The 27,976-nt window shown below is 40.5% G+C and overlaps 2 protein-coding genes across 8 annotated transcripts in view; both read left to right on the top strand.

The window, feature by feature from the left end:
* The first annotated feature begins 279 nt into the window (after positions 1–279).
* trim66 (tripartite motif containing 66) lies at positions 280–16,072 on the top strand. 3 transcript variants are annotated; one of them, XM_086182853.1, is made up of 19 exons: positions 280–416; positions 3,793–4,044; positions 4,747–4,942; positions 6,779–6,908; positions 8,064–8,180; positions 8,329–8,443; positions 8,707–8,853; positions 9,321–9,438; positions 9,685–10,514; positions 11,525–11,563; positions 12,158–12,364; positions 13,102–13,231; positions 13,307–13,388; positions 13,466–13,652; positions 14,032–14,897; positions 14,995–15,118; positions 15,215–15,289; positions 15,517–15,669; positions 15,772–16,072. In XM_086182853.1, exons 2-19 carry the CDS (start codon positions 4,036–4,038, stop codon positions 16,006–16,008), a joined length of 3,762 nt encoding a protein of 1,253 aa, XP_086038979.1. In that variant the 5' UTR covers positions 280–416; positions 3,793–4,035; the 3' UTR covers positions 16,009–16,072. The 3 variants fall into 3 exon arrangements, with proteins under 3 accessions (XP_086038979.1, XP_086038994.1, XP_086038987.1); XM_086182861.1 differs by lacking the exon at positions 280–416 and adding an exon at positions 512–584; XM_086182868.1 differs by lacking the exon at positions 11,525–11,563.
* A 2,563-nt stretch (positions 16,073–18,635) lies between these two features.
* stk33 (serine/threonine kinase 33) overlaps positions 18,636–27,976 on the top strand; it is a 16,911-nt gene continuing 7,570 nt past the window's right edge. For 2 of the 5 annotated variants that reach the window (XM_086182881.1, XM_086182914.1), the window contains exons 1-4: positions 22,534–24,938; positions 25,446–25,559; positions 25,677–25,781; positions 25,945–26,083. In XM_086182881.1, the coding sequence (XP_086039007.1) occupies positions 24,741–24,938; positions 25,446–25,559; positions 25,677–25,781; positions 25,945–26,083 (556 nt within the window). In that variant the 5' untranslated portion in view covers positions 22,534–24,740. Of the gene's footprint in view, positions 18,923–22,533; positions 24,939–25,445; positions 25,560–25,676; positions 25,782–25,944; positions 26,084–27,976 lie in introns of those variants that run through there. The other 3 variants (XM_086182898.1, XM_086182890.1, XM_086182906.1) reach the window with 3 other exon arrangements.

Genomic DNA, 27,976 nt, shown 5'->3' with positions numbered 1-27,976 from the left:
TTTTTAAAACAGTTTTCAAACCACTGTAATGTAAATAATAACTCATGGCCACATACTTGTACTCCTTTGTACTTGTAATCACGGAGCTGCATCATGTCATTGATTATATTGAATAGTTCATGTTTACCATTTAGCAGATATTATTTTGTATCAAAGAAAGAGGTGATATTTTTTGGTATTCGTCCTTGTTATGGATATCTCCCACCACCGGGCGGCAGTGATCTAACCACAAAGTCTATCTTGTAAACTTAAAACAAATTAAGTGTCACACTAGCTACAGCTTTGTGCAACGTCAGAAGTGTTGCATGACTATAAAGTCTCACGATTAACTGCGAGACTTGCAATCGCCCAATTTGACCGGGCCAAAGAGCGACATCCGATGGAGGTGATCGACACCCGGGGATGCGCGGGGCAAGGTAAAAAAACAAACAAACAAACAAAAAAAACAAAGCGGTAACTGCAAGCCTGTGGACGGACACACCGCAGCACACCGACGTGAGTGACAGGCCGAGGGGAGTTGAGCTGTAGGCGGAGAGAGAGGCGTCTCTGCTCGGCTGGAAGCAGCGCACACTCTCGTCTACCTGGTAGGGTGTTTCGTATCAGCTGCGCACTTGAGAGCCGAATAGATTCGGACATAGTTTGTGGATGCTTTGTGCTGCAGGCTTGACTTGGTGTGTGCGGGCTGTCCTCTAGGTGTGTTCTGGACTGCGACACGATGCCATGATAGGGGCGTAATCTCATGCGCACTTTCTAAAAAATCATCTCACACTCAGTGATGCTCTTGAGCTGCCAATGCAGAGCCCCGGCGCTGGATGCGGGGGCAGGCGCTCCGCATCTTGACTGACAGGCGCTGGGCAGACTGGCACATCATGAGGGGGAGTTGTAACACGCCATAAGGAGAGGCGGTGGAAATTGCAACAGTTTAACACTGATACACCCAAAACTACTGCCGTTTCAGATTCTAATCGTGAGTCCAGTAAGTTCAAAGATGTATTTATTTCAGCGATGTTTCTGGTGTGTTATGAATGATGCTTTCAAATAGTGACTTCATATATGGTGACAGTTGTTTTTATAAAGCTGTTTGAATTCTTGTGGAGTTGAAAGAAATATAAAAATACAGAATCCATTATGAGGGTGAATGTTAATTATTTTAGTTTTGAATCAAAGTCTGAAATGACATTCGCTTGATTTAGGGCTTCACTGGAAAAGTTACTAAAAAAAGCCTGAAAGATTTCACTGATACTGAACTACAAAACATTAGAATCACATTTGAAGTCCCTGCTGTTTAAATAAGTGCTCCCGTGAAATCTCATACTGATATTAATGTGTAAATTGAAAATTATTAATCATGTATTTTATTATTAAGATTATTTAAGATATCAAAATGAACCATTTCATGCACAACCATAGGTTCATTTGTACATGAGTGGCTCGCGCACACACACACGCACACACACACACACACACACACACACACTCACTCACAATTGCCTGTTTTTCAGTATGTAGAAAAATCATCTGTCATTGGTAAATATCAACTATCAGTCAAATCACTTGGAATATATTAGCACATCAGATACTGGTAATAAAAAAATGAGCATCTCCAGTTCATTCATCAGTTCGAGTTTCTCTGAGTTTTACTGTGGATGTTTTTCTCAAACAGACTTTACTGAAACTGAAAGCCAAAAACTGCTGAACTCGCTGAACCATTGCACCACTACTAGTTTTTCCCAGTATTGGCCGCCACCTGTTTAGAAACATTTCACATAATAAAAACATGTTTAGTGTTTAAAAACTGTATAATTCAGGATGCACCACAGGGGATAAATCTGAATTATGTTAGTTTTGTATCTTAAAAAAGTTGGAAAAGACATAATAATAAACAAGGGCTGTTCCTGCCATAGACTTTAATAAGAAAAATAATGAATACGTTTAATGCTATTAATTACCAAGACATTTCTGTAAAAAAAATAAAAATCTGATCCCAGATCCTTTGAGATTAAATGAAGAACTCCAGTGATAATTATATTGCCATGATATTTGTAAGTGCTTGTTCTTTTACATGTGACACACATGATGTTTAACACTGTTTACCCGGTAAATCCTACAGTTGTAGACAAACATGACAAACACACAACGGTGTTGTATGGTGCGCATTTGTAGTCACACTCTTCTGCACTCTATCTACCGTTAAATGCAAAATGGCCGTGTTGCGTGTGGAAATAGTCATTTACAATCTCATAAGAGGCTTCTTCTGATGTGATTATTTAAACAGGCTAAAAATCAGGAAAGGCAGACGCAAGTAAAAAACAAAAATGAGTAAAACTATTTTTTTTGCTCTGCATGTTGAGAATTTTACTCAAAATACAGTTTTGAGAAAAAAATGAAAATGTGAACAACACAGTAAAGTTCAAACATCATGATTAAAGTCAAAAGAGCATTTCTAGATGAGAGGCAATCATGTGGTCCACCAGAGTGCCAGTGGGGGGTGCAGTAGTAGGGGACGGTCTTCATCCTGTGGCTGCAGTTACAATCACAAAGCTGAAGCTGTTCTTAAAATGTCATGTTTTTTGTTAACATTTCAAAATGGTATTATAACTTTATTACTGATATTTCAACTTCATTATCGAAATGCAAAACAAAAAGACTTCCTCATTTAATTTTTGACTTATCTATGGCCCTAGTAGTCTTCTCTACAAGCTCCATCATCATGTCTAATTTCCTTTTTCATCTTAAAGTTGCAGCGATGGAAACTGACATCCTCAGCAGGGCGTCCTATTGTTTTATTATCATTCACTCAGCATTTCTTTGATTTCATTTATTCTTATGTTCTGTAGATGGATTTTGTTGGCCAGAAAGTGTTTGTGTGTGTAGGAAATGTCAAATGAAATATTTTAGCTGGTTAAAGCTAATCCTCTGTGAACTCCTCATCCCTAGATGTTGCGTGGGAGTGCTTTCAAGGGAGAGATCGGTGTGCAGGTTCCTTCTGTGTTGTGGTGTATGTGGTGCCAGCTTCATTTAGCTGTGCAGGGAAGCTGGCAGCACACTTCTCTTTGAAAGATAAATGCGCGGAGGGTGAAAGTGAAAACGCTACAGAGCTGAGTGAACAGGAGGCAGGGTGCACCACCACGGACTAATTGTGTTTCAAATTGGGTCTTTGAGCGCACTACGGGGACTGGGAGTGCTCTAAAGCTCCCCACTGAAGCACCCAAGAATGAGAAGTTTGTCACATTTGTAGGTCAGGCTGCTGTTGTTAGGCAGACTTGCTCACCGCTTCACAGGTCAAAGCAATTTGATTGAGGGATGTATTTGATTTTTAACTTTTTACTCTCACGCTGCGGTTTCAAGTCACGCTTGAGTCCAAACTAGCTGATTCTCATTGTTCACTTGCGCTGACATACTGCTTTAATTGATTTCACTCTATCTAAGTCCTATCTGGAGCTTATCAGAGCCTGACCCGGTTTTGGTGTGCTACGCTTGTGTCCCCTGGGACCTGTCCCCTCCTCATGCTGACAAAGATGTGGGAGAAGGCCACAGCAGGCCGAGTACAGCCCAAAACAACCTGCGCCTGACACGACCTTCTCCCGCTTGTTGGTGCTTACACTACAAATCTTGCCTCCTTCCTAGTTGTAGGTCATTCTTCCTTTTCCTCCATTTTGGAAAAGGGCTTGCGGGGATATTTTGCCCTACAAAAAAAATAATTATCTTATCTCCCTAATTCCCAATTATTATGCACAGGCTTATTTAAGAAAAAGGATTAGATTTTCCCTCTTTTTCTGCTGTCTGCCACAGCGAACAGGGGATGAATTTGACACTCCTCTCGGCTGCAGCGTGGGGGTCCTACACATGGATGAACCAGGCAAGGAGAGAGCACAGTGAGGCTGTCATGTAAGCCGTCTCCTCTGGGGCCACCTCTCGGCGTGCACTGCTTCCTGCCTCAGGTGGAAGCCTCAGTGTTTCTGCTGCCGAGGCGTCAGGCTGCTCACTCTACTCTCCCTCCCACTGAGAAGCGACTCCACTCTCCAAGGCGCTGAAATGGAGAAGGTAAGGGGTGTTTATAAACTTGATTTAAATATTTTAACTCTGAATTTATCAGGAGATGATTTATTTTTGTGCTGCAGTTCCTGAGTTGCTCCTGTGCTTGAAGCCCTTCAGGGAAGGTGTTTTTCGGTTGGTCTCTTCCCACTCTGATAGAAATGTTAGACATTTGGAACAACCCTTCTTTTGCTCTATGGGTGAAGGCTTTAAAGAGGTTGGTCCCTGGGTGCTGGTCTATCTATCTATCTATCTATCTATCTATCTATCTATCTATCTATCTATCTATCTATCTATCTATCTATCTATCTATCTATCTATCTATCTATCTATCTATCTATCTATCTATCTATCTATATATACAAAGTCTACATCACCTATCTGGTGAAAGCTCTTGTTCAGTTTTATAACAAAATCAACACCAGGGACTGAATAGAGCTTTATTTTGACAATAAAAACTGTTGTTTTTGAACTTTAATTACAATTTGAAGAATGTTTTACTTTGGTGGGAGGATCAGTGTTTAAGTTATAGCACAGAAATGCAGGTTTTACCTTTCTGAGGAGCTCGCTCACTCCCTGTAGAATCCCCCAAGCATCCACAAGCAACAACAGCATTCTGGAGTGTGATGTCGCCTAACATGGCAACACAAATGTATCTTGTCACTTCATCTTTTCATCACATGACTGTATGTTTTTTTGTGTGTCTGTCAGAGCTGCTCTGAGTGTCCAGAACCTACACTTGCACAGAGCTTGTGTACACTCTGCAACAAGTGGTTGTGTTACCAGTGCACCGATGTGCATCAGCATCAGAGAACTCCAACGACTTCCCAGTACTCAGATGTGCACGACCAACAGAGGCCTGGCGGCGCCCTGAGAGGCTCCAGCTCGCTGCCTCCGACTGGACAAGGCAAGCGTGGTTATATACATCTTTCATCCTCTCTCCTGGCAGATTATTAGCAGGGCTGCAGTCCTCTTTCCCTTTAGCATCTGAGAGCCTGTTTGGGCATCTTTGTTTCCCTGCTGATGTGCTGTTATTTTTATTTTTGTTGTTTATCATGTCTTGGTAGGAGCCGTTGCAATGAATTATGCATGATGGCAATGATGGTTGATAATGGTTCCTGGAGATCCCTGCTTTATTATACCTTTATTTAACACGCCCCAGATTCTAAAGTGCCTGCAAGATTTCATTTTTTTCTAATATTAGTGTGTTGCTATTTAAAGCCCCTCCAGTGTGTGTAGCAGCTTTGCAGCCAGCTGCTTTTTACAGATCTGCACTGCGCTAGTTATCGAGTCATAACAAGTAGACAGCTTTATTGTGAAGCTGTTTGTATTGTGTACTTGTGAGAAGAGCTGATAGACAGGATGTGGTCAGTCCCAGTGGGTGCATGCACTCGGGGCGATGCTCAGCTTTCTACCACAGATCTGTGATCAGCAGCCGTGTGCAGGAAGGAGGGGGTTGGATGAGGTGAGCCGGCCAGCAGAGAGCAGTGGGGCAGCGTTCATTAGCTTCAACCGGGTACTGTTAGATTAATGTTCTTTTGGCCGATAGTTTCCATCTACGGTGACCTATTTAGAAATGTGAAAGATATTTTTGAGTGTGGGCAGGTGCTGCTGCATCAAAGACAGATTGGACAGCATGAAACGTTGTTCGCATACATCCTTCTTTTTTGTCACCCAGCCCTCTTTTTAACTCACTCGATGCAAACTCAACTCTCACCCACAATTTTTATCGTCTTTGTATCAAAGACTGAGGTCTAGATGTGACACGTTCAGTTGATGCCTCAAAGTTTCACAAGCTGTTTATAATAAAAAGTAACGTGAGAAGTTCAAAAGATGTTCATCAAACATAACAAAGGAAGATCATGAAAAATAGATTGTGACTTCATATAATCATAACAATTTGACGGAAAAAACAATTCAAGGTCAAGCCAGGGAAACACATTTCCCATAATGCATCATAATTCAACATAGACTACCAACGTAGACTGCTTAAAGAACAGCAGCAGGTTGTTCATTTAGAGTAAACACAATAGGATAGAATAGGGAGGGTAGAAAAAAGAGACTGTTGGAACTAACAACGGCAACTCCCGAAGAAGTTAGCTTAGCTTGCTTCTATAGCATCTGGTATATCAGAACTCAAGAGTATTTCTTTTTTCTCGATAGAAAAGATGCTTTCACTCTCCTGCTGACTGCTTTCGGCTTTACGTTTGTTGCTCTTACTGGTTGCAGTTATCCAGTCATGGATGATGACAGACAAATGGTTCATCCAATCACCTGAAGATTTTTTTTCTCCCCTTTTTCCATCAATTTCTATGTCCAGTGGGTCAGGTTAGTGTGTGGCTACTTTGTAATTGACAAGTTACTGCCACAGAGACCTGTCACCGCTCATTCTGTCATCCAGAAAGCTAAGATAGTTATGACCTGAATGCAGAACTCAAGGTTTTAGGATGAGTTTGCAGTGGGTGACGTCACTCTGGCTGCGTCTGCTCATTTTGCTCACACAACAAAGCTCAAATCAGTGCCAAAGTCATGCAGCGTTTTTCACTCCTTCCCTTCTGCCTAAAATAGTTGTCGTTTGATAACTTTTAAGTTCTGCTTGGCACACCGTAGTGATACTAGCGTGTGTTCTCGCCAACTGTGTTGCACACTGATGGCACTTTTCGAGCTGTGGGTGTGAATTGCTTGTTGACTGTTTGGTTAACACTCCGTTCTCTCCCCCCTCGTCCTGCTGGCTGTTTTTTAGGCCCGGGGTCGTATCCTTGTTCCCTCCTCATGTGCCATTCTCACAGACAGGAGCCCTTGGAGCTGTTTTGTGAATCATGTGACCTTCTGTGCTGTAGCAGCTGTCACCTGTCCTCCCACAAAAACCACAGGTGAGTCCTCAGATGCACAGTACAAGGACATTGCAGTAAAGGGCTAACGGCAGGTTAAAAACTTCCTCTGAGAAACAACACTCTCTTAACGCCCTGTCACTTCTATCATTGCTATGTGCATACACTACCCTTGGCTCACCTATTAAGTATTCAGACGCTTGTGTTTTCTGTGATATTACAGTACAGTAGTTGCCTCTAAGGTCACTTGCATCTAATATCTTATCCCCAGGAGAAACACATTTAATTCTGGTTTTATTCACGGCCAAAGAATACATGAATAAACTTTCTGTCTGGTGAATACTGTGATCCTGCACCCAGAGGTGGGAATTAAAAAAGTACTAAAAATACTTAAATAGTTTGCATCTACTCGATCTTTACCTATAATTATTTTTCAGACAGATTTTTAGCAGAATAGTTGTGTTTATCATTTATTTTGCATCGTTGTGCTCCTTGTCAGCATTAAGATCTATTTCAACCAAAACTGATGGAACATTAAAACACTTAACATACTTGATGTTTCCATTACTAATCATAACATTTGGAGCTCTGTTGCTGACATTGAAAACCATCTTCAAATTACATTAAATTATACTATAGTATATTATAAATGATGTGGGGCGGCACAGTGTTACAGTGGTTAGCACTATCACCTCACAGCAAGAAGGTTCCAGGTTCGAGTCCTGGCTGGAGCACTGGTGAATTGTTTGAGTCTGCATGTTCTCCCTGTCCCTGTGTGGGTTCTCTCTGGTACTCCAGCTTCCTCCCACAGTCCAAAGACATCAAGAGGGGACGAGGCTGATTGATACTCTAAATTGACTGTAGGTGTGACTGTGAGTGTGAATGGTTGTCTGTCTCTATGTGTTGGTCCTGTGATGGACTGGTGACCTGTCCAGGGTGAACCCCGCCTCTCGCCCGTAGCCGCTTGGATAGGCTCCAGCCCCCCGCGACCCTTAATAGGATAAGAGGTAGAAAATGGATGGATGGATGGATAAATGATGTGAAGTTCTGTTACATTAGTGTTCCATAAAACCAACCAGTAGAAATGTCCTTAAATGTTGAATCAGTATTTTTCCAGTCCATTTGAATTCTAGTTTCAGTTCTTCTAAAGAAAGTGTGTACTTTCGTCCCCTCTGCCTGCTCCTTTCCTGTGTTCAGGGTGGTGCAGATTGGAAAGGCCTTCCAGGATCAACAGTGGCTGTTGGAGAATCTGATGGTGCAGGTAGAAGAGAGGAGGTCTGCAGTGGAGAATAATGCCAAACAGATAGAGGACAGGTTGGTTTGCTTCTATTGGCTAGTATGAAGCAATTCTGCCTAAAATATCCAAGATTTAACAGCAGCATTAATACATTCTGATTGAAAATGGAATGAGAAATCATCTTCGGCAATTGAGACATTTACATTCAACTTTCTGTCTTTGCAGAGTTCATGGAGTAAAGATTGCACACAGGAAGGCAGAGAACCAGATTAAAATGGCAAAGATGATTATGATGAACGAGCTTAACAAACGAGCCAACCTATTAATAGAGCAACTGGAGGTAATTACTTTCTCTCTTTCTTTCCTTCTTATCGGTCAGCCAGTCGTGAATCTACATGCAAAGAATCTGTAACTGTCGTGGTGTAGTCAGTCCCAAATGCAACCGAACGAGAGCCCTTAATGATCTGTAAAAGGAGCTTAAGCCAACATTTTAGGAATTATATCTGTCAAAAAAAAGACGAGTCATTGATTGGCGATCCAGCCGCGACTCCCCGTGTGCTGATAATTACATGTAACTGTGGGTATGTTATTGGTTCTTTGCAGAAAATCTCAGAGGACTTCCAGCAGCGTCTGGAGGACCAGCTGCAGGGGGCAATAGAGATCTGCGGCCAGCTGGACCATGTGCAGAAGTTCATCACCTGGGCGATGACACACCATTGCAGAGGCCCGGTGCTCTTCAGTCGGACACTGGTACGCTAGCAGATGTCCACTGTCTTAATGTAACACACAAAAAATATGAGGATGTTTATGAGGGGGAACATTTATATTCAAAGATGAACTCTACTGGTTGCAGATGGTGAAAATAGGCTTTTTGTCTTCGTGTGTGTGCTGTTCCTGGGGTTTGGAACTATAAATATTAAACATATATTCATATATTTGTTGGGATACCTATAGATTAATGGGATCGTTGGACAAAGTTGAGGGTGACTGTGTGATATCCTGTAGTTTAATTGAAAATCATAAATAATTGTGTGTCCATCACTGCCTTGAGTGCACATTTACTTTTTGTAGTATGACCATAGACTTATCCAGAAGTCACCAGCATGTAATGTTATATATATATATATATATATATATATATATATATATATATATATATATATATATATATATATATATATATATATATATATATATTCGGTTTATCGTTCTTTCAGATTTCACTCCAGATGCAGCAGCTACTCGACTCATCGCTCCACTCAGACTCCTGGAGTCCTGTGAAGATTAAATTCAACTGGGATGCTAGTTACTGGACCAAGCAGATTTCCTCTCTGGGTACAACGAATCTTATGGAAACATCCTAGAATATTAATATTGCTTGTTGACTTGCCAACCAAAAGGCAAATGACCCCCCCCCCCCCCCCCACCATAGATGTTAAATTAGGATCTGGTTTAGTGTGAAGTATGTTCTCCTTAATCCTGCCTACCCATTTGACATGTAGTAAAACCATAACATGTCTTGTTCTTTTCATTCATGGTGTTTGTTCAAACAGCTCCTAATGTGAATGTTTTGCTCTACAGGCCAGCTGACAGTTGAGGGAGGAAACCGCACCTACCCTCAGGCTTTGACCTGCTCTACTATCTTGAGGCCGCAGCCCATCACCTGCTTGGCTCTGCCATCTGTGTGTCACAGAGGACGAGAGGCAGGCTGCGGGTACCAGACCTGCTGTGAGCCCCAGATGTGTTGCCTGCATGGTCTTCCCTCTCAGCCAGATCTGGACAAGAGCCAGCTGGGAGCCACAATGTGCAGCTCCAGCTGTGTTCAGCCTACCCTTCACTCAGCCTCCCTGGGGCCGAACCAGCAGCTCCAGAGGTGCTGGGACCCAAACAGTTCCTCATCCTTGCAAGCATCACAATGTCCTCTCCCTTCTTCACCTGGTCCCATCATGGCACCCGTCCAACTGAGCTGCAGTCGTGGACCTACATCCCAGTCACAAGCCAGCGCCTCCCAGTCTCAGTCTAAATCTTATCTCTATCACCAACACCAGAGATCGGCTCTTCCAGACAGCCACGCTCAGCCAAGTGCAGACCACCGCAGGCCAGGCCACAGTCAAACACAAACCCTATGTTTAGGGAAGTTGTCGAAAAGCTCGAATCTGCAGCAGGAGCTCAGCCACACAGCAGTGGACCAGGAAGTAATGACTGAGGAGAACAGGGAGGAGGGCTGCAGAGTGGAGAAGACCAGCGAACAAACACCTGTGATTCAACGCAATGAGCTTTTAGATGAGGAGGAGCAGCCGAGTCCCACCCAACAGCAGCACCACTTTCAAGTGTTTTCAGCAGCAGAGCCGAGGAAAGAGTCTCAGACAGCTTGGCCTGCACTGTCGCTCAGAGACCACAGAAATGGCCGGGTGAGAGATTGCATTACATGATTTATTTTAAATAAGTCAACAACAACAAAATGTTTTGTAGACATGTATAAGGAGATAGTTCAGAAGAAAACTTTGCTAGGAACTGAATCAAAAGCAATATCTGAAGTCAGTCCCCTAAATGACAACATTCTGAAAATTAGAATCAACTTCATCCAAGGTATGAGTAACATTTTAACAGTGAAAAATGGGTCTATTTTTCAAAGGGGGGGGGGCAAGATTTCAAGGACCTTTGTCTTTGTTTGCACATGTCAGATGTTGCTCTTTGTGCTCAGAAAGCACAAACACGTCTCATATGTTAGCCACTTAACTCTGTTAACACACGCTCCTCAAAAGCCACAAAGTATCACAAGATCAGGTCATTATGAGTGAACCAAGCCTAAATAAGAACTATATCATGATGCTACAAATGACAGTTATTTCAGTTGGACTTGGTTATGCAAAGTGGCTATTTTATATTTCTGAAATATTGTTCGAGAGTGTGGAATCCAAAGCAAGACTATTCTGTTTTAATTAAAATCTGCCAACAACAGAAACTGAAGAGTCTCTGTTTATTTTAATGCCAGAACGATCACTTCCCACAGCCTGAAAACAGATGGTACAACAGAAACATGCTTCTGCTTTTATGAAAAAAGGATGATGGGAAAACAAAGAGCTTCTCTGACAATTAAAGTTTCTCAGTTCACCGCCAAGCATCCTAGAATCACTGTTCAACATAATCACACTTGATGCCAGAGGTTTGCGCAGCCACAAAATTATCCTCTTCTCAAGATGCTTGATTATAAACACAAAGACATTGTTTTTGCATTTTCACATCGCAGCATCTGAATATGACATGAAACCACTTGGGCGCATTCATTTCTGTACTTAACCTGTTATTAATGAGTCATCAAGGGAATAGTAGGAGATACCAGTTTGATTTCAGCTCTGGTTAAATTCCTACATCCCCCATCATTCCTGAGAGAAGGATTATAGTCTGTTTTACTCCACAGCTAGAATCCTGCACACCTTTCCCAAGGGGCATGGATCAGGTGAGTGTTTTAATCGCATGTGCTCGGTGTCAGCCTGACCTGAATATGTATGATGGCGCTCTAAAAAAAGAGGAAAGAAGGACGTGTTACGGAGAAGAGAAAAAAAAGTTGGTGTGAAATGATTTTCAGCCCTCCTGCTTACATTAGCTGTGGTTTTTAAAGGAGCTTTTTTGGAGACTTGAATTAGTTAAATGGTAATAAAAGAGAGAAGGGGAACAGAGTAGAAAGTAACTTGCAGTTCTGGTTTAATCAAAAGGCCATGCTGCACCCTGAATGGACAATTTACATATGATAATTGATGCTGTAACCAATCCTTTCATTGCTTGTACAATAAGTGTAATATATGCAACTGTCTGTGTGTGTGTGTGCGTGTGTGTGTGCGTGTGTGTGTGTGTGTGTGTGTGTGTGTGAGGATTAATTTGAATTAGACCCAGAATGGGCTCTGAGTGCTGTTTTTGTTCATGGCATGTGTGTGTGGGCCTGAGTGACACTCAAGGTTGTTGCATACTGTGTCACTCCTTTCTGTTGTAAACAGCATGAACAGGTGCATCTGTGCATAGGATGGCGCTTGAAACACATTTGTGTTTGTGACAGAGATCCACGTCCCTGGAGATGTCCGTGACAGTCCTGGAGTGTGGATCTGATGCACAGCGCAGTGGGATCAGCCCCAGTTCAGCTTGCACACGGAGGACGAGACGTTCCCAGAGCATCCCTGCAGAACTGGCAGACCCATCCAGCAGCTCTTGTACTGAAAGACCCAAAGGATGCACGCAAAGCCTTGAGGCGGGAGCTGCAAATAAGGTAACCCTGCCTCCGAGTATAATTAGTCACAGGGAGGACCTGCAGCTTTGCTAAGAAGAATAGAGGTCAATATGATGGGTTCCTCCCATGTTGACAGAAGACAAAGCAGCACCATTGTGTCTGTCATACACTGTTACGCTGAAAAATGAAATTATTTTCCAGATTTACATCATCAGTTTTGAATTTGCAGGAGCTGACAAAGCAAAATACCGTATGTCACCAAAACATCACGTGCTTCTGCTCTGAGGACACGTTTGTTAAATGAGTTGAAGCTCAGCATTTGTGTTAATGTTTCCATTTTTTTCTAATCAGGGTAAAATCTTTACAGCAGTAATTGTTATCCTTTATCCTTAAATTGGTTCCAGTATGTCTGGGAGATACAGGAAACAACTGAATATCACGATATTCAGAAGCTTTTCAATACCCGTGCATACATCACAATATCTGCTTAAAACAATCATCATATTTGTCCTGCATAATAAAGAGAAGAGTGATACCGTCATTTCACTCAGCTGACACTTAAAGCATTTGTGAGATCATTTGGCGAGAAATTGGATGCATTATTTTGCCATGTGATGTTTTTCGATACGTATTGATAGACTTCCTTGCCTCGGGACCCAGTTTTGGTCTTATTCATATTGCACCTTCAATTAAAAGATACTTGTATGAAGAAAGAGTTTGAATACGAACAGTCACAGAGGATTTTTCAAGGCAAGTTGTGGTTGTTTTGTTTTTAGTACACCAGTATGGATCCCAGACAGAGGAGAGCTTCAGATGGCGTGCTTTGTGTTGTCAAGGAAACCTCATCTGACCTGATCGTCACCAGGGGCCACCGGTCTCCACTACTGTCCTATAAAACAGAGCCAGGTACTGTAAAATGACTCCACCAAAATATCTCTAATAACCTCAACTAAACACACTCCTCATCTCCCTCTTTGGTAGATCATTCTTTTCCTAATTTAAATGAAGAGGTTGACTATGATGCCAAGGAAAAGTGCAGAGGGTCGAGAAACAGCCAAAGCAGGTATGTAATTTTACAGACTTCTTATCCGTGCAGGAATCATGAAGATTTCATCATTTGTTGTGTTTTAAACTCTAAAGCAACAGAGACATTGAGAAAGACTCAGGAAGACTGCGTGTCCCAGTGGTTTGTTTGGAGCGTCTCAAAGTCCTGATCTCTCAACTTCCCCCACACGGAAGACGGCAAAGTGACCCTTTACCTGCAGGCACGATGGAGAAGAATGAAACATTGCAGCAGGAGAGAACTCATCAAGATATATCACTTGAAGTATGTTTTCCTACAGTAAGGATTATCACATACAGACATTTTAAGCTGAGAAATTCTAGTCTGACTGAAATCGAATTATCAAGAAAGACTGCAAATGTTGCTGTAGTAGTAGTAGTAGTAGTAATAGTAGTAGTTTACTGTTATATATGAATCAGAAAAAGCTTTCAGAATCAGAAAAGGTTTTATTGCAAAGTACGATTTTACACATATGAGGAATTTACTGTGTTGCTGTTGGTGCATGCAACCCAATAAAGATATGATTTATAGATTTACAAGAAATATCTTTGTCTGTATATCTAACATAAAAGGAAGATGACATTCTTTGTATTTTTTAGTTGGATCTGACTTGAATTACATCTTTCATTTTCGGTCTTTGTAGGGGATACCTGGAGGCTCCGAGACCATGAAGACCACCCACTCATACCCAGAGAGGTGCACTTGTAGTACGTCGACCACACATTCAATCTGCAGTGAGTCTGACACCTGCGGGAAACTCAGCTCTAAGAAAACATCCACATTGCCATCCACTGAGTCTCGCTATGCTCCGGCAAGATACTCCGCTCTTGATCTGGATTCAGACTCTGATCCCAGGTCAGTCTCAGAGGTAGCAGTTGTTCCTCAGTTTGACCAAGACCGTGACACGCAGCTAGACTCGGATACATCGCCAGAATCTGGACCGATTGCTGAGTCTTCATCTGAGGGAGAACATGAATCTCCAGGAGAGGAGAAAACAGCAGCAGCTGGGGAAACGAGGCCCTGTGAAGATTTAGAGCAAAGTTTTGAATATGATGCAGATCCAGAATCAGCCTCAGGAGCTGGATCGGAGGACGGCCACGGGCTGGATGTACAATCAGGCAATGCTGAATCAGAGTCAGATGCCCAGCCTGAATATGAGGCTGGTTTTCAGGCTGAGACTGATTCAGACGTGTCTGATCAGCCTCTGGACTCTCAGGGCTCTGCTGAGTCTGAGCTCGAATCTGAACCTGAACTGACAACAGATGACCCGCAACCGCTGCGTTCTGACCTGGAGGAAGAGTCCCCCATCGGACCTGGTCAGAGGCCGCTTCTCATTGCAAATCCTGTCCCACAGAGGGAGGAAGTCCAGCCTCTGCAGGACCATGCAGAGATGGAGAGTGAGGACTTCTGTGCTGTGTGTCTGATTGGAGGAGACTTGTTATGCTGCGATCGCTGTCCAAAAGTCTTTCATCTTTCTTGTCATATCCCACCTCTTCTGAGCTTCCCCTCGTAAGCTTCTTACACTCTCACCTGAAATGCATATTATCATTGTGTGTCCTCTCGAGTCCCTTATGTAAAGCTTAATGTGTTTGTTTTTGATGATCAGAGGCGACTGGATATGCAGCCTGTGCAGAGATGTAGAGCAGCCAGAGGTCGAGTACGACTGCGAGAACGGGCGAACATCTCGGCAACACACATCCATACAAGGACTGTCTGCATGTGATCAGAGGGTAAGTCATTACATTAAGCATCATTAGGGATGATGGCATGGCACTGCTCCTCTTTTCCTGTCATTTAATTTCTCTTCCTGCTTGTTCGGTTTACAGAAATGTGAGCGGCTGACTCTTCTGATCCTCAGTAATGTCCTGAGCGCCCCCTTTCACGAGCCTGTCAGCCCTCTTGTGAGTGATCATTTTGATAAAGTCCAATTACGGTATAAAAGAACAACTGCCTCTTTATCTCATCATTTGCCATGACACACATAGCAAGACTTTCTGGTTCATGCTCATTTTCTTAAACTGAAGTGTCAGCGTTTATATCCAATCAGTGTGTTTCTTTTAAGCCATTATGAGTTTATGCAATTTGAGTGAGTTATAAAAGTGTTGAATGTGCCTGCTTCTTCGTGCAGGCTCGTCATTACTATCAGATCATCAAGAGGCCCATGGATCTGTCTGTGATCAGGGCCAAACTCAACAAGAACAACAGTCAACATTACAACTCGCCTGACCAGTTTGTTACCGATGTCTATCTTATGTTCCACAACTGTGCAAAGTTCAATTATGTAAGTTAAATTCTTTTCAATGCACAATCTAAATCAGAATGACAAATAAAATCAAACATTTTTCCAGTTGCACATTTATCGTTTTCCCTCTGTGACCCACAGCCTGACTCAGAGGTGGCACAAGCTGGCCGCAGCCTGGAGTCTTTCTTCGCTTCCAAGCTGGAAGACGTTTTCCCAGACAGAGTTTTCCCAGCGGCGGAGGTGGACAGCGACAGCGACGAGTACGACGAGGCCTACAGGACCTCTGAGAGTGGTTTCCCCTGGCCAGAGAGGAGGGAGCAGTGCCACAGGAAGAGGAAGAGGAGACACTCGCTGAAGTCAAGGAGACATCACTTCTAAGCAGAACCGTGGACACATGCTGTATGTTTGTGTAATTATACTGTTTTGTTTTGTTGGGCGGGGGGGGGGGGGGGCAGCTCATGTGCTATCATGCTGTAACTGAAAGTAACCCTTTGTTGTGGTTGGCAATAATATCATAGCACTGCCATCTGATGGCGGCTAAATGTAATAAAATCATAAATCACCACATCCTACATGTTTGGATGCTTTTGGAGAAAAAAAAAAGGTTCGAACATGATTTACTTCTTTTGCCTGTTAGAGATTTTATACAGTATTCGTAAAGATCTCATGTCATGTTTTGGCCATTGATGATTATCCTCAGATGCACTGCCTAAATGTATCAGAAGTCATACACCAACCTTTTGATATAAAGTACAAAAAGAATGCTGCATATGGATGTTTAGTAAGCTCACTATGTGTCTTTGTTTTGTGTTTAGTTGAGTTTTTCAGGTGAATATCACCCTCACCGTTATATACAGCACTTTGAAAAATTGTATTATCACCTTGATAAATGTTCAACCCATTTATACTCGTGTTAACTGTATAGGACTTTTCTTGTGAGTAATGATATGATTGCAGGCAATTGTCATAGGTTTGACATGATTATATATAACTGTTTGTCTCTGTAGTTTCTTTTCTTTTAAAGCAGCAGTCATTTGTACCTGCTGACCAGAAAGAGGCAGCAGGACCATTTGACTTGGTCTATACCCTACGCACATGTTTTCTTACAGCAGTTTAAGAGAAACGTTTCCCTGTTTGCTAAGTATCTCAGGCCTAATAAGAGTGTACAATATTGATGTTCAGTATTAGGGATGGGAAGAATTATTCAGATATGCATCATGATTCTTAATGAAATGATTAATCCATTTGCTGAAAACATAATTGATATTTGAAAACTTTGTTTAAATTTGTTGTATTTTATTAAAAAAAACCCATTCAAAATACAATCAGACAATACAAAAAAATGCATCACAAAAATGTAAACATTTTATGATTGTTTATCTGTGTGAAGAATCTGAAGTGATGGCTTGGTGTAATTCTGTTACGTGAGATTAACCGTGTCTGTGTTTGTGACTTGAGCCAAAACTGTTCAAGCAAGCAACCGAGAGGTTTAGACGCATTACAAGTTTAGTGCAGGGTAGTTGGACATTGCACACCTGGGAGAAAAATCAGGAAAACAAGAATGATATTAATCGTTTTTTTATAATTAGGACTTCAGATGCGTCGAATAATAGAACATTAAACAATGGTTCCCATAATCACAAACAAGTCAGAAGGTCCCATCCCTTTTCTATAATGGTAGTTATTAAAGTGTTCTTGTGATTCGTTGTCACACAGAATTGATTCTACAAATTATATGCGACAACAGCTGTAGCACATTCCCTCTTTTTTTAAACATATGTACACTACCTTGCTTCCTGCAGCTTCTATCAAGTCACTTCTACGGTTATTAGCACACAATTATTGCCTCCTTAATAATTGTCAATACGGTATAAATGATGTTACTTTCTTTAAAATCAGTAGCTATAATATTCCCTCTGGTTTGAAGGCAGATGTATTAGAAATATATTGACTCAAGTTACCTTTTGGGACATTCATTTTTCTCTCTCTCTTTTTTTTTTTTTTTTTTTTTTTTTTTTTTACAGTGAGGCATAAATGTACATCTCTAATATCAATAAAACCATTCAGGAGAAAGTTCATCTCCTCTGTCTGCCGTCACTTGTTTTGTTGTTGTTGTGCTGTAGAGGGTCACTGGAATCTAAATCTACAAGTGTGTAATCAGGTCCTCGTCCCTGTGCAGTGAATGTAGCAATTCGCTCTGAAACAGAAGATGAAAAGTTTGCTTTAGTTTCTGGAACACCGAGGGGCTTTTCTGCACTATACTGAAAACTCTTGAAACACTTCAGCACACAATGATGATCACAATATCTGAAAGTGCAAATAAGTCACGATAATGAATGCAGTTAACCACCTCGACACTTTGTATTGTTAATAAACACATTTTACTGAGGGTTTTAAAATATTATTTTGAATTAAGCTAAAGTGGTGTCAGGCTCTCAACATACGTCATCGCTGTTGAATGTTTCCATTTGTTTGAAGATTATTTGATATCTTGCATTAAAGAAAGTCAGGTCAAATGATGAAGTTTTCATTTTATTCTTTACATTTTCCTTAATGTTATGACATGGCATGTTTCATGGCAATAGTGGGTGAACTTTACAGATTAAGACACAAAATTCAAGGTTTCAGATGAAATAAAACATTGATTTATACGATATCTTCAATGTATTTTCATAATTAGATGAGATGAAAGAGTTGTGTGTCCTAATCTGCTCCCTCTGTTAGCCTTGCTAGGTTTATATATGTTTTCTTGATTTCTTCAGAAGGCCTGATGAACAGATGTTGTAGTTTATGTTGTGCCCAACATGTCTAAATTGTATGTAAATAGGTGAATCAAGCTTTAACCAAATAACGTGTTTTTGAGTCCACTGAATATCTGTGAAAGTTATCCTAAATTTATGTTACTTAATCCAGAATTAATATCATTAAACCGGTAACCCTCCAAAGTGGCTTCTATCCACTAGATGGCGACTAATGACCGGGCGAAAATCAAGGCGCCACCAGGAAAGACTTGCCCCTCATTCGGTGTGACAGCACTTCTGTGGGAGTATTCTACCAGTTGGCGAATAATTAAAGACGCTTGGGTATTACTTAAATAATTATTATTGAAGTAAGGAGCTGCTCCAGTCGAAACTTTAAGCAACAACCCCCGGGGGCGCTGCAGTTTAGCGTTTGAGAGGCCTAGAAGTTATTCGGTGAGTTTTGTCCCTCTACGCTGGCCATAGGCGCTCGCAGAAATACTTATCAATAAAGACCACCTACCTGCAAATGAGAAAATGATATTTTCCACCAGGTAAGAAAGATATGCTGGAATCATTTGGAGCTAATCTGATTGCTTACACATTCATACTTGTCCAGTTTGACTCGTGTTTTCTTTTGAGTTATATACCTCGTAATATGCAGGCGTTTGTTCGACCTCGAGACGTTGCTATGACAACGAGTATCACGGGGAACGCTAGATACTTTAGATTATCGTCAGAAATGTTACTCGAGCTGCAGTGGGTTTTTTTTTTTATTGTTAAATCTGAGTTAAGGGGGGTTCATTTTTCGTTGATGTGTTTAAAGCAACGATATTTGGGGCTACATGGTGTTTTAAAACACACGAGATTGTCCCAAACCGAGTTTATGCAGTTAGCTTGGCGTTACTTTTTAGTCAGTCAGATTTACGAACAAAGCACTTTTACCTTGTACTAAATACCACCTCTGTTTTGAGCAGGACAACAAGTGACAAAAAAATGCTTGGAGGACATTAAAAAAATAATCACAAACAGCAAAATCAACAATGAAAATAATACAAGAAAAATGTATAGTTTAGTTAAGGTTCATGAAGCTCTTCTAGTGGTTTCAGTTAGGTTTAATCTTGAATTATCTGATGTGTAAAGATGTCAATATACTGTATTGTTTTGAAACAAAGTTCTGTCTTCAATTAAGACCTCAAATTCGAGTCCACATAGGATTCCAAAACTGCTGAACATATATAGATTTTTAATTTCCTTTTCATTGGATACACAGGTTGTTGTTGTTGTTTTTTTTGTTAACATCTAAACTAAACTTCAATCCCAATAATTTATTAAAAAGGGGAATGGAAATGAATTCTACCTTTTAGTCATATTCATAATCTACTCCACTTAAAACATCTGTTGAAATATACTTTCTTCTAATTGGGTTTGGGTAATAATCCATTGAAAATGTCTCATCACCGCAGATGCATTTATAGTCACAGAAGTCAAATCCTTCAACGTGAATTGGCCTTTAATACATAGAATAACTGCTTCAACCATGGATTTTAGTAATCACTGTGGTTCATCAGAGAACAGCTAGCTATTGCTAACAGCTGGTAATAAAAGGTGACTTATTGGGCAAAATAACTAACCAACATTTATTTATTTGCCTCTCAGCATATGAGGTTTGAGGTGCGGGCAAAGAAATTTTTGCCATTTTGCCTCATAACTCACATTTTACCATCATCCTTGTGTGTGTGAGATGGTCCGGTACCCCAGTTCGGTACGAAAATGCAACATCTTGATGTTGTTTGCCAGATGACAATGATTAAAACTATTTTTTTTAGACCTCTTACATGGCAAAATGATTTTTAACAGAAATGGAGAAAGACTTTTGAATCGTATGTGATAACTGTTTATATTATGTTTTTGCTGTGTTTTCATTTCTTTTTCATTTCTTTGTGATGCAAATTGTTTGACAAACTCAATTAACGCATGCAAGAAGGTGGACCTTCCCGCGTGTGTGAGGCAGAGCCTGAACAAATTGGACAGCAACACAAATTTGGCATATTTTGAGATTTTGAGTCAGTGAAAGTCTCAGCTGAAACAAACACATGTTGTTAATGAAGCACGTTAATGGTGTTTAATGGCATTTTGACAGTGAATGATTGATAACTGATGCTGTGTCTTGTGGTTTGAATGTGCTGACTTCTCTGAGGTTGTCATTGAAATGGATTTAGGTTTCTTCTTGTTTCTGCTATGGCCTACATTTTTCTAGATGTCTGCTCTCCTAGCTTCCCAAGGCTGAACCCAGCAAGGGCAGAGATTAGCCTTAACCAGGATTAAACCAATGAGAAAATTTGAATTTGTTGGCCCTTATCTCCCAGCAACATGTGGAGTGCTCCAAGCAAATGGCAGAATTTGATCTTTTGCTTCCTTTTGGCAGAGCATGTTTTCATGCCAATTGACACTTATCAAACATGACCACTGAAAACAGAGGGAACTCTTGAAGGGGGTTGTAAATGATTTGTTTTTTTCAGACGACACGTATTGTACGCTTGGTGCACAGTAGAATTTTTACAACCCTTCAATAATTCTTTAATGGCCAGTAGTGTTCTCTGTATTGTACATTTAGACCACAATCTCTCTGCATAATATTAGGATTCACCTTGTAACTTAGTGACGTAGAGGAGCTCTATACTTGCATTCTAAACATGCAATTTCCTGCCTCATCAGGTAATGTAATTCCACGCTTCATTAGGACTGTGAAGTTTATCATTTGTCATCAAAGCCAAGCTGTCAATAAATGATTAAGACTCGCATGAGGAAAATGTAATATTTGGGCTCCAGCTAAATAGATAGAGCATACGTGTTAATTGCAGTTTGTGAGACTCAGGTTCTGTTTTAGTTGCTGCTCAGAGAAACCTATTTTATTCAACTATGTGTGCTATTAAACAAAGATACTCACAAGTCTTTTCTTACAAGTCCAAATTAAGTCTTGTAGGAGCAACAACACCTTCCCTTTAAGTGCAAATTTCATTGTTATGCTAATTCACCCAATTATGTCTTTCTTGTGGTTAAATGTTAGCCAGCAGATGGTGGCACGAGAACGTGGTGGGATTATGGTGACGGTCAGCATCACTGGAAAACACTCAACCCAGTCTAATCAAGTTCAGCAAGTTAAACTGGAAGCATGCTAACACACAGCTGATGTAGCTAAGCATGTTTATTTAGCATTAGCTTAGCCCCAATGTAAACTTTCACATTAAGTGACCAAACTACACGGTTATGTTTCAGATGTCAGATGAAGTTAAATTTGGCTTATCCAACGTCCTTTATTTTAACATCTCAGACTTTGCATGGTTTTTTTGTCTCCATAAATTGGACTAATGATGCATTTAGGCTGCTGCTTGCCATGGTTTTGTTGCTGCAATATCACCAGACAGATTGGTAAGGATATGCATGACGGACGCTGCAGTTAAAAAAGTGGACACCCTCTGGATCAGTGGAGTGGCTGACAATCACCAAAACAGTCTCAGAAGGAGAAGAATGAACTGTCAACAAAACCAGTCTCTGTTAGACACAGTTCACTGTATTTTCCCAACACAGATCTTGTTCCCCCCCCCCAGACTTGAAGTTATCTTGAGCATAGCGTTTGTATTTGGCAGTTGCTCTCATGGTGAATCGCATAAGTAACCAGAATTAGAACCATACATACCACACAATTATTGTCATCATCTGTACTTCAATTCATCATTTAGTCAATAAAATGTCGTGGAAATAGAGATTAAAGTGAATGGATTTAAATGAAATAATTTCCTGTAGCCCAAGTTAGTGTCTCTCACTTTTGATGTTTATTTACAATTCAATAAAACACAGCAGTCTTTAGGGGCTTGTAGCTAAGGGCAGGGAAAGAACTGAATATGAAATTCACTGAGTTAATGAAAAACAAGTTTTAGGGAAGACAAGTTACACAGGGTCAAGACCCCCCTAGTACATGTGCTGGTGTTGTCTTTGTTCCTAAGTGACATTGATTTTCTGTGCTTTGAGAAAATATCACCTCACACACACTCACACACACACACACACACACACACACACACACACACACACACACACACACACACACAGAACAACTGAACTTATTCACACAGGAGTGTAAATAAGCAGAAATTGTAGTCTGACAGAATGATGGAGAGAGTATGGAATTGACTTGTGTTGAACCATTGGCTCTAATTACTTCCTGATGAAACTGGAGACGAGGCAGAGTCTCTGTGTAAAATGTGCACCACATGTGCACTCATACCTCATTGTGAGTGTGTGTGAGAACCAAGGCTTTTATGTTTTTGATGTTGTTAAAACGTTCTGTCTGTTACAGTCATTATTTGACTAAGATAAAGGTTACCTTATATATATTTTTGTACTTATTTGAAAAAAAAAACCTCTTAGAACCTGGTTCCGTTTTTTTCTGGTCTTGTTTCAGTGCATTAACTTCTGTAGGAATTTGGAACCAAATCTATGTCTGATAATTTTCTTCCTATCCACAGTTTGGGTGTGTGGTTTGTTGCAAGTCACAGTGTTTAAAAAAACAAAAAAACAAAACAAAAAAACCCCATTAAGTCAGAAAAAGAGAAAAGTTTGGAACCTTTTTTGGGTTCATCAAACATAGTTGCACCGGTAGTTTCAGATAAAGTGTAGTTTTAGGAAAACTACAGGGGCCTTTAATTAAAAAAACAACCTGTGGGTGGCTTCTCTCTCTCTGACATGACCCTGGTACCTTGTTTCCTGTTCATCTGGGATTGTGGGCTAAAGACTAGACACTGTTACCTTAGCGACACCTGAGCTGGTGCGCAAAAAGACCCTCCTCCTTCAGTTCCCCAGTGATACACTCATCACATGCCGCTGTCTTCCACAAATGAGCTATGATTGAGGTGATTGGAATTTCCAGAGGCTGTCACAATCATTTTGATTTGAAAATAGACAGGAGATAATGGGAGAGACAGGCCTGTTATGAGAGCCCTGTCAGGGCTAAAATAATGCATCAGATGGAAGAGGTTAAGACACAGCTTCCTTGTTAATAATTAATTGCTGTGCGTGTGGTGGATCCACTTCATTGCTCCCAGTCATCACTTGATAATTGCTTTACATTTAATTTGGCTTTAGAGACTGTTTTTCAAGCTGGGTAAATTGCGCTTAAAGTTAATATGGGTTTAGACAGAGACAGCAGTTTGGTCATAAACCAGTGATTAAAAAAATGACATGTTAGACTAGAGGAACAAAGAGTCTATGATAGAGTCCGAGGAACTCAATGAATTAACCCAGCTGACATAAAATGATCTTTAATACTGAAAAGTCAGTATTCATTTAAATGTCAATACTATCTCTTTTTGTTCTTTTCATAGCAGCTAGTACTGATAGTTACTTAAGAGTTAGTTATGTAATGAAATATTTTTTTATGTTCAGATTTTCTTATATTCATGAAGTCCTATGAGATTCCCACCACTAATCTGCTAAGACATCATCAGTCACCTAATCCTTTAATAAAAGTTCAACATGATATTTTAGCTTTAAGTAATTCCTAACGAAGAATGATGGTAACATATTCTCAAATATGTGATGTTGTTCACAGATTGACATGCATCTCATCTGCTGTTTGATTTGAAATCTAATTTACTTTTTTTTTTTTAGACATGATTACTAATTGATTAATCAATCGAGTGCTGTTGTCATGAGTTAACTGATTTTTGTTATCTTACAGCTTGACAAGGAATTTCAGGGTGATAATTAAATGCCTTCTCCTTTTGTCTCCAGATGTAGACAGATATTGGTGGATTAGGCAACAACATGCTATCCTAGCAGTAGCAAGGTGGTGATTCAATACCTAATATAGGCCCAGATCTCTAGATTGGATATTAGAAATGCAAAGATCATTCTGATTGTTTCTGAAAACGCACTAGTTTGCGTAGTTATGCAGCCATGCTGTCTCTGTTTAAATGCCTGGAGGACCACATCGTCACATGGTGAGAATAAAAACAAACACCAGCCAATAAAAATAGAATATTGCGGTTAGGGACGTGTCTGGGGGAACAGTGGTGGTCAGAATAGCTGCTCTTATCAGTTATGGTCATTGTTTACTGCAGCGGCTATTTTTGCCCTCACGCAAGATGTCACGGATGGACCCAGAGTGTTTTAGCATGAATGAATTAATGAATGCCCAAGGAAATGTAGAGTAAGATGCCAGGACATGCTATAAAGAGTGATGAGTAACACAGACTGGCAGCACTGGTCACACTTTGAGAGTAGCTGAGACAGTATTAAAGGCCTTCGATGGTCTCTTTTCACATTTACATATGTTTTTAGATGGAAGGCAACACAAAGTGAACCAAACAAATGTTTTATTACCTTTTTAGTTCTCTTGCAGAGGGAAAGAGACAGTATTGGTATCGGTATCGATATCAGCAGATGCTCCCGGCTGTGATATCAGATGCGAATATGTGGTATGGAGCCATCCCGAGCCAGTGGACCGTCAGGGACACTGCAGAGAGGGACGTACCTCAGAGACGCCTGGGAGACGATACTGACCTCATGGTATAGAGAACGTCTGTACATGAATCCACTGTTCTCATGTATTGTGAATCACCACTGAATAAGTCACATTCACACACTGAGGTGACATCTGTAGAACACACCATCTGCACCAGAGGACGATCAAACTTCATTTTGCTGCTGTATAGCCCCATTCACCAGGGAGTTTACTGGTCCCTTTGCCAAATCCAAAGCAGCCAGTGCTCAGCCTTGCATGCACACAGATAATGATCAAGTTAATTAGACCTGAGATTGAACGAACTGCAGCAGCAACTTAATCATTCGTAACTTGATTAAAAATACTATATTCTGCAGCTCAAGAGACTGAGAAACTTTCAGTTTTTTCAGAGGTTGAAATTAGGATGTACCTCGGAATTCAAGGTTTGTGCTGAGACATGTTTATGTAATCCAAAGCAGTGAAAGCTCAAGAAAAATCCTCTGCTGTCTCCTATTGACAGGGAGTTTGTGGAGATTACAAATGTCTTAATGGTATTTTCTTTATTCTCGTAGAAGGTATATATATTTGGAAGGAAATTGGGTCAGGGCAGTTTTGGGGTTGTTTATGAAGCCACTCATACTGAAACAAAGACCAAATGGGCCATCAAGATGATCCGAAAACCAGAGGCAAGTGTATTTGGCATCTCTCTTTGAAGCCTGTTTTCAAAGTTAAACTAGGAAAAAAAAAAAACAGATGGCCATAATAAGTCTGAACACCAGGATTTTTACTGTCTGTACCTTTAGCCAGGAAGTTCGCAAGTGAGGATGCTGGAGCAGGAAATACACATTCTCAGACAAGTGAATCATACTCACATAATAGAGCTCAAGGAAGTCTATGAAACTGCCAAGGTGAGCCTTGTTTTCCCCGAGCAGCAAACGCATAGCTTAATGAAGAAAATGTGTAATGAATCTGATACAGTATAATCTCTAAATACTATGCATCTCTGCATGCATATCACGGATAGTATAGACAACCTGGCTGAGGAGATGCATTTTCTCTCTTTGTTCCTAGATGACTTATTTGGTCACTGAGCTGTGTGTCGGAGGTGAACTGAAGCAGCTGTTGCAGCGGAAAATGTTCTTTCCAGAGGATGAGGCAAGGCATATCATCTACAGCTTAGCTGATGCTGTCGCATACCTGCACAAAAGAGGTAATGACATTCTACCGACTGATATTTTGATAGTATAACATTACATTCACACCACCTGAAAATCTCTTCTTTTATGACTTGCAGTAATTTTACTCCCCACCTTGCTGATGTGTATACGAGGCCCCAAATCACTGGTTAGTGTGTGTTGATTTGGGCTGCATAATTAATCAGATTGCAAACGTGATTGCAACGAAATAACGTTAAAAAAATATTTGGAACTTTAAAGCAAAAATATGGCAGTAATTGTTTTTGTCATTGCTGTTTATTTGATTTAGTAAAATGATATTTTGACCATACTGCACAACTGCTTCTGTTTTTTTAATGCTAGTTTAGGTTCGCATGATTGGGCTGAGAAATGCATATTTCTAAATGATCCGTCATTTGTGTGCATTGTTCTTGATAACCAAGAATACACAATGCGATTTTCCTTTATTATATCACAATTGCGGTAGTGCGCATACTGAGGGCAATTTTTTCACCACCAACAAACAATTACATACAATATTTATGGCATTAAGCTTTTCAGTTTAGTCGACCAGAGGTGGAATGGAGTGCAGCAGGGCTGATGTATTTTTGTGGGCCAACCTGGACGTTAGCGTCATAGTTGGTTCCATCGACCAGCAGAAGATGAGGTTTTTACATTTGAGTTTGGGTTTGGATTTGATTTGATTTTTACTGCAGAACATAATCTTTGAAGGAAAAACAAGTTTATGAAATTGAAACAATTGAACACTACTATTGTGATTTTTGGAAGCATGACTTCACTGTCACCACAATTAGCTTCACACTTCTTCTGTTTTTACTGTGATGATGGTTAATGTCATCAACAACCTCTCTAGTCTCTTTTGACTACCAACCCCCATCTTTCCACCATCCATCCATCCATTTTCTACTGCTTATCATGTTAAGGGTCGGGGTGAGGGGCTGGAGCCTATCCCAGCTGCCTTCGGGTGAGAGGCAGGGTTCACCCTGGACGTAACCCCATTTGAATAGTTTTCAAATTCAAAAATGGAGTATTTAGTGAGGAATTTCATGGCGCAGAACAAAACATCAAAAATATTTAAGCTTGTGTTAACCACAGCGCTCATTTCAGGCATTTAAACAAAAATCCTTTGGCTTTGAGATGAAGCAATAGGATGTTCAACATTGCTGACTTATTTCCAGGTTTTAAGACTCATTCCTTCCCTACTGGTTTACGTTATACTGAGTTTGCTTCTGTTTCTGTAAATAGTGCAGTTACGCATAATGTATGAGAGTCTTTGTCTTACTGTATGTCCTTTTATGTGGTTTGTTTGATTTAAGAGTAATATCAAACAACTGCCTGGAAAAATTAATTAAATCCAGTATTATATTGAGAAGTGCTGCTTGGAAAGGTAAAATCTGTTACAAAATAGATAGTTTAATGACCAGTTCACAACAAGCAGGGGACCATTACTGATTAATAGGTGTGTTTTCCAAATAGAGAATCCCTCTGTGCCGGTTTACCTCTACAAAGACTAATGATACTTAGAATTAGGTTGCCAGAGGATCACATATTTGCTGCCCTTTTTCAAAGGCCGTTTGTCACCTTTAGGTATTGGTGTTTGCTCTACTTCGCTCTGGATGTGTTGCATCTAACACTGTAAATCCATGGGAAAAACAAAAAACAGGAAGCGTGGTTTTCAGTGACTTAACAGGATGCTTACAGAAGAGTAGAGCACCACATCGAAGCATCTAATTGCAATTATTTTGACTTATATTGCAATTGTGAAAAGATATGAGATATTAGAGGGAATGTTCATTTTTTTCATCAGTATTCACATTTTCAATGAAAATGCATCAAATTTCCTCACCAATGGCTGAATCCATGTGAAGTTGCACATGGCCACAGAGAATTGCCATACATAGAGATTG

The sequence above is a fragment of the Aulostomus chinensis genome, chromosome 2 (assembly GCF_037954235.1).
Source record: "Aulostomus chinensis isolate RoL2024-O1b breed Wild chromosome 2, RoL_Achi_v1.0, whole genome shotgun sequence".
NCBI classification, from domain to species: Eukaryota; Metazoa; Chordata; class Actinopteri; order Syngnathiformes; family Aulostomidae; genus Aulostomus; species Aulostomus chinensis.
The sequence above is the reverse complement of the archived record's forward strand: the minus strand, read 5'-3'. Positions and strand labels throughout refer to the sequence as shown.